The following is a 6,000-nucleotide window of genomic DNA, read 5'->3' on the forward strand; positions in this document are numbered from 1 at the left end:
TTTTACCATCTGTACTGGTTCTTGCCCAGCTGTCAAGTTACATCACACTTTTCTAAGCTTGAGGGTTATAGACAGTAATGGGCAGTAGAAACAAAAAAAGGTCCTTAGGGATGCAGTTAATCTCTCTGCTTGACCTGTTTCTTTTGTTTTTTGTTTTTTTTTTTTTTCCTTCTGGCACAGTATAAAGAAAGCCCTGTGACCTAGATGACATCGGTCAGTACCCTCGAGATGTCTGATAAGCTTTGAATTCTACCAGTTTGTGAAATGTGGCAAAGGTTTGTTTTGGTCCTGCTGGTGGGAAAGAAGAAATTACATCAGGCAGAAGATGCTTAAAGCGAAAAGAGAAGTGGGACAGATCTCTTAAATTGTGGTTTGATGTAGTTTTACATACATTATATTCTGTTGATATGAGGTGCTGTAAGATTTTTCACATGTTTTGGGGAAAGCTGCAAGACAATGGAAGGCTTGCTAGTGTTCCTCACGGGAACCATTGCTACTAGGGAATTTTTATAAATGAACTAATTGAATTACAGTAGCTTTAAAGCCCTGTTTATGGCAGAATATATCCAGGAGTTTAGATTAGATATTGTAGAACTTTTGCTCTACTGAATGATTCCTTTGGCCCTGATCAGAGCAGGAATAACGGACCAGGAGAGCCCACAGTGTAACATGTAACAGTATAGTCACTGTTAACGCTCTTTTTTCCCCTCTCTCATCATACAGACTGTGCATTTTAGGAAGTTAGGGAAAAATCGGTATTTTGACCAAAACTTTTCTACATTGCAAAAGAATGTGCTTGCAAACTTTATCTATGAAGTAGATGTTACAGAGTAGTGGAAGGACACATTCCATGCCACACAAGGGGGGATGAATCTGTGGTGCAACTGATTTATTGCACATTTGCAAAGGCACATTCTCAGAGACTTTGACTCCCATCTGATACTCTTTACTGGTGCTAAGCAAGGAAAGGGATGTGACTATTCTGTGCAAAGAAGCTGAGCGGATCATGCCCCAGAGAGCAAAATACCTCTGACAGGTGCCCAAAACAAATCACTTGGAAATATCATCTTGTGGCTGAAGCACAAGATAAGCAGGGCTGAGCTCTGTTCCCAGAAGTTCTGCTCCATGCTTGGTGTGACCTAGAGCAAGTCACGAATTCTCCGTTCCCATTTCCTCTTTGGTGAAAATGATGACAATGATCATGTCTATTCTCAGCAGAATTATGAGTGAGTATGCAATAACTTATATTTCTAAATGCTTCTCATTCTTTGCAGGAAATACATTGCAAATATCACCGTTCAAGCACTATTCCACCCTGTTTACCAGTCTAAACTAACACAAATGCATAAGAAAAACCTCAACCCTCCCACAGGTATTCTCACATTTGTTCCATCAGAAAGCAACTCTCTTCTAAGAAACCACTGCTCAAATCAGTCAGACAAAGGAGAAACTGAAAGGCTGTTCCAGAGCAGCACCTCTCTAAACTTGCCTTTCACATTCTTGTAGGTTCTGCTCACTCTTGAAGGCAGAATATGAAATTAATGAGCTCTTTGAAAAATTGTTTTATCATTATCTTTACGCTACAGCTTTCCTGGAGCTTCCTACAGTTTTGTGCTGCTACTTATCCAAAGCAAGGGCAATGCAAAGTTGCACCCTGTACAAACACAGACTCAGAATTAAGCACGTGTTGGAGGCAGTGGAAAGACTTTACACATCAGCCCAAAATAAATGCAAGTTCCTTGTTCTGTGTCCTGTGAAAGGCTATGAATCAAGAGGTGAGAAATGATGAGGAGCTCTGGCTCCTACATCACGGTACCTGAAACAAGCCAGGAGCTATACCATGGAAATCTGAATTTCCAAGGTTTGGTCAAAAGCTGAGCCAGTTCCAGGCAATGAGGATATTCCAAAAGGAAAAACTGCACTAAACCCAAATGGCTCCAGAATGAAGCAGGCATGTAATGAAGTAAAGGAATGAAGAGCATTGAGGTCTGCTCTTCCTGCTGCACTGATCAGTCCTGAGCACCAGGGAAGGAAAAAAGAGAGACACGGAGGATACTGAAGGACAGGGAAAACCCTCTGAAAACTGTGATGTAAAAGTCACTTTTGAAATTTGCAGGCTCATTCACATACATATGGACGACACCTGGAAAGCAGCGATTTGAGAGAAGCCTGAGAGGGAGGGTGGACAAAACGGAACGTACGTTTTAGAGGAGGAAAAAAAGGCCTGTGTGGTTTTAGGCAACATATTTAGGACCAGAGATCCAAAGGAAAGGCTCTCAGGACTGTGTGGTCAGACATGAAATTGAAAGCTGTAGACAGCAGAGGGTTTTCTGTTTTGGTTTGGGTTTTTATCTTTTTTTTCTTGAAGCTGCACCTTGCTTTCAGGGAACCCAGCCATGACCTGGTTACATCCCCATGTTGAGGGAAGCACTTTGAGTTACATAACTTATCAAGAATAATGACACACAGAAAAATACCAGAAGTTCCAATGAAATAAATACAAATGGTAGCGAGGCTGCCAAAATGATTAATGGAGGAAATAAAGGGTAGCATGGTATTTGTAAATCTTGCCAGTCTAGAACCACAAGGGAGAAGGATAATTTTTAAGCTGTATAATTAGAAAAAGCAAAGCGAGCTTCTGCCGATGTAAACTGCTGGAGGAAATGTGATGTACGCCATCGACAAGGCTGAGCAAGAGCTGGCTGTAGAAAATGGTCTTTCCGACAGCAGGGGAAGACCAGCCACGATCCCAAGTGAACCACGCTGACCAGCAGCCACCTGGCATCGCACAGAGCTGCGACCAGAGCACGCTGTGTTTGCAAACAACCGCAGAGCCAAACCTCGCTCAGATCTTCCCCCGTCAGAGGAAAGGGCTGCCCTTGGGGCAGCTGACCCGGCTCCGGGCTTGCGTTCCTGGTTCTGCCACGATCATCAGCACATCAACCTCCGGGCGAGTTAGGCGGCCGCCCACTCGCGGACCCGGGGTCACAGCGCCGTCCCACGTCCCGGGGCCGCGCGGGGGCTGCCAGCATTTGGGATGGCGGGACGGCCAGAGCGTGAGGGGACTCATCCCGCCGGGGAAGCTGGAAAGCTGAAGCGGGGCTGCGAAAACCCCGCGTCCCATGCCTGAGGGACAAGTGTGCCCACGCTCTCTCGAATAAATCTGTTCGGTAGGGTGGAGTCTGCCTTATTTTTACTCTACATGCAAATTATATCCCTCAACAACCTCACTGCAAGTATTTTCTGGTTTCTCACACCCTGCCCTGGGCAGAAGCAGGCTGTTTTCCCCGCAGATCCCCTGGCTTCCTTTGCAACTTTGGGTTTGGACTACTTTGATTTTACAGAAGCGAGAGAAACTTATGAGTTGCTGGGATAAAAACAAAACCAAAACCCAAACCAGCAGAGCGGAGGGCCAGGCAGGCGAAGCTGTTCAGCGGGATGCCGCGGGCTCCGACCTCGCCGACGGCCCCGAGCAGCGGGACGAGCAAACCAACCCAGCGGGCGGGATGCGACGCCCACCTCCCCCTCCGCCGGCTCCCAGCCTTACCTGTTTGCCAGCGGCAGCGAGGCACAGGAGAAGAAGCCAGCAGCCTGACGGGACGGGCATGTCTGGGTGTGCGTCTCTGCCTCCTCCCGTGGCTCCTTTTCCTGCCACCGAAGGGAAACTAGATCCTTCCAGCCAAGCCCCCGCGCCCCGGCAGCGCAGCGAGGCGCATTTGAGCTGACTACTTCTCTTTCTTCCTTTCCTTCCTCTCAGCTACACGAGGGGAGAAGAGAGAAGAAGAAGAAAAAAAAAAAAAAAAAAAAAAAAAAAAAGCGCCTGGCTGTAGTTCCCACAGCATTTCCTCAGCCTTGACATGCAGGGCTTTTTTTTTTTTTTTTTTTCCCTCGCTTCTGTCCCTCCCTTTCCTTTCTCCACCCCTTTTTACAAGAAGTTTAGTCACCATGCCCACGTCCCTCCTCCGGCCGGTGGGGATTGCATTCTCGGTCGGGTCTTCTCGGCAGGGCCGTGCGTCCACCTGCCCCCGCCTCTGCGCCCTCCCGTTCCAGCCCCCAGCCCCTTTCCTCTCCTGGAGGAAAGGGGCTGGGGGCTGTCATCTCCCCTGGAATTGTTGCCTTCTCCTCACGCCCCCGGGTATCGCCTGCCGCTGTCAGAGGACATCTTGGGCCTCAGGCAGCCTCCCACCTCGCCCCCCATCCGCCCTGGGTCTGCGTCCAGCCCTGAGGGGAGCTCCTGTCCCATCCCTTCCCTGTCCCCTCTCGGTGCCCGTGCAACGTGTGGGTGCCAGCCTCGGCGTCCTGGCACAGCTCGACGTCCCCCTCCCTTCCCCCTCCACGAACTTTAGCTGATGTCGGGAGCTGGCGGACGGGATTGCTGCCAAGAGGGGAAGAAAAGCGGAAGATGTGCTTTGGGAGCTCTCCCAAACCACTCCAGGCCTCGCACGGGGCCAGTCCCTGCGACCTGACTCGGAACGCTGCACGGCGGCCTCTTGACCCCCGAAAGAGCCTCCCCCGGCAGCGCTGCGGCAGCCGCCCTGCCTGGAGGCGAGTGGCTGCAGCTGGTGGCACGCCCGGCACGGCCGCGATGTCCCTGCTCTCCCAGAGGGTCAGGAACTCTCTGTGGTGCGGCAGGACAGGGCCCGGCTATTTACACAGGCTGAGGATCCAGGGGAGCTGACCCTGCGGACACAGAACCTGCCCTGTGCTCACATGCTGAGAAATGAGCTTGGGAGCGTGTTTCTGACTTCGGCAAAGAAGGAAGTTGTTCTTTCACTTATGTATTTAGATTTAACCCTTGACCAGGAAAATAACCTGGAGTTTCGCTTTGTTTTCAAATAAACAAATACATTAAAACACAAAAGATGAAGAGAATATTGAAAACTGATCCTCCCTCGGTGGTGCTGTTTGATTTCTGCTCAGAGGAATGGTTTCACTCAGGACAGAAACAGCTGCTGAGCTTTTTTCCTGTAGCTAGTGGAGGGCCTGCCTCCACAGCAAGATCAAGCTATGGCCTTCACCCCTAGATAGTTTCCAGGCACCATAAAGCCTTTTTAATCTCCCTGAAGTCCCTTGACCCCCCACACTGTTCTCAGCAAGCGTTGGGCCCTGCCTGATCTTTGCTTAAGCAGGTCCTGCTTGAGGTCCTTGTGCTCCTGCAGGTCCTGGCTTCGTTCTCTGACACCACGTGGCTGTTTGGGCACTGGTGGCCCCTAGGAGAGTTTGATGCTCCACAGTGGGCTGTGGCTCACAGCAACACTGCATGACGTGCCTGGCTTAGAGCCTGCCGCTGCTCCTGCTGGCCTCACTCTTCTGGAGGTGACTGGGCAAGGATCATGCTGATGGGCTTCAGCAAGCCATCGAGCTTGCAAGTGCGGTGTCAGAGCCCTGTCACCCTGCTTGAGGAGTCAGGGTCTCACCACACTTGGGCTGGACAGGTGGGAACAGAACTGACTTGGGAGTGAGGAACAGGAGGGATGGCCACAGGCAGCCAGCTTGCCTGGTAGGCAACAAAGGCAAAGCAGACTTCACTGAGGCTTTGCAAGGTAAGGTGTGACATGTGCAAAGGTGTGTGCCTGGCTGCTGGCAGCAGTGCTAGCTAGCCCTGGCTGGTCCTGGAGGGAGCCCACTGAGAGGGAGGGACACCACCAGCGTGAGATCCTTCTGCTGGAGCCTCATCCACCCATTGCTGAAAACATGCAGTTCTGTGCCAGCCGAGATGTTTTAAAATGTTTGTGTTTATGGTACAAGGAAATGTTTCTTTTTAAACAGAACAGTCTGTTAAGTCTCTTCCCCTTTTCACATTTAGCACAACACCAAGGCTATAGGCTGTGTTTATTTACCAGCTGCTCATTCTAACCAAAGATTTACAAGAGCAAACTCACACTCTCACTAGAGGTTAGATGTGTTATCAGCTTGCTCTGAAGGTGTCAAGTGAAGACTTTGAAAGCATCGAGTAAAGCTCGGAGGAGCTCCAGAGCAGTCAGTATTGCACATCAGCTC

The 6,000-nt window shown here is 50.0% G+C and overlaps 1 protein-coding gene across 3 annotated transcripts in view; it reads right to left on the reverse strand.

Annotated features, from left to right (window-relative positions):
- The window catches only part of TNFRSF11A (TNF receptor superfamily member 11a), a 29,148-nt gene extending 24,303 nt beyond the window's left edge, over positions 1-4,845 (reverse strand). For 2 of the 3 annotated variants that reach the window (XM_038128525.1, XM_038128524.1), the window contains exons 1-2: positions 3,945-3,962; positions 3,548-3,757 (exon numbers count right to left, since the gene is read on the reverse strand). In XM_038128525.1, the coding sequence (XP_037984453.1) occupies positions 3,548-3,757; positions 3,945-3,947 (213 nt within the window). In that variant the 5' untranslated portion in view covers positions 3,948-3,962. Of the gene's footprint in view, positions 1-3,547; positions 3,758-3,944; positions 3,963-4,341 lie in introns of those variants that run through there. The other variant, XM_038128526.1, reaches the window with a different exon arrangement.
- Positions 4,846-6,000: the final 1,155 nt, after the last annotated feature.

This window comes from Motacilla alba, chromosome 2 (genome assembly GCF_015832195.1).
Source record: "Motacilla alba alba isolate MOTALB_02 chromosome 2, Motacilla_alba_V1.0_pri, whole genome shotgun sequence".
Lineage (NCBI taxonomy): Eukaryota > Metazoa > Chordata > Aves > Passeriformes > Motacillidae > Motacilla > Motacilla alba.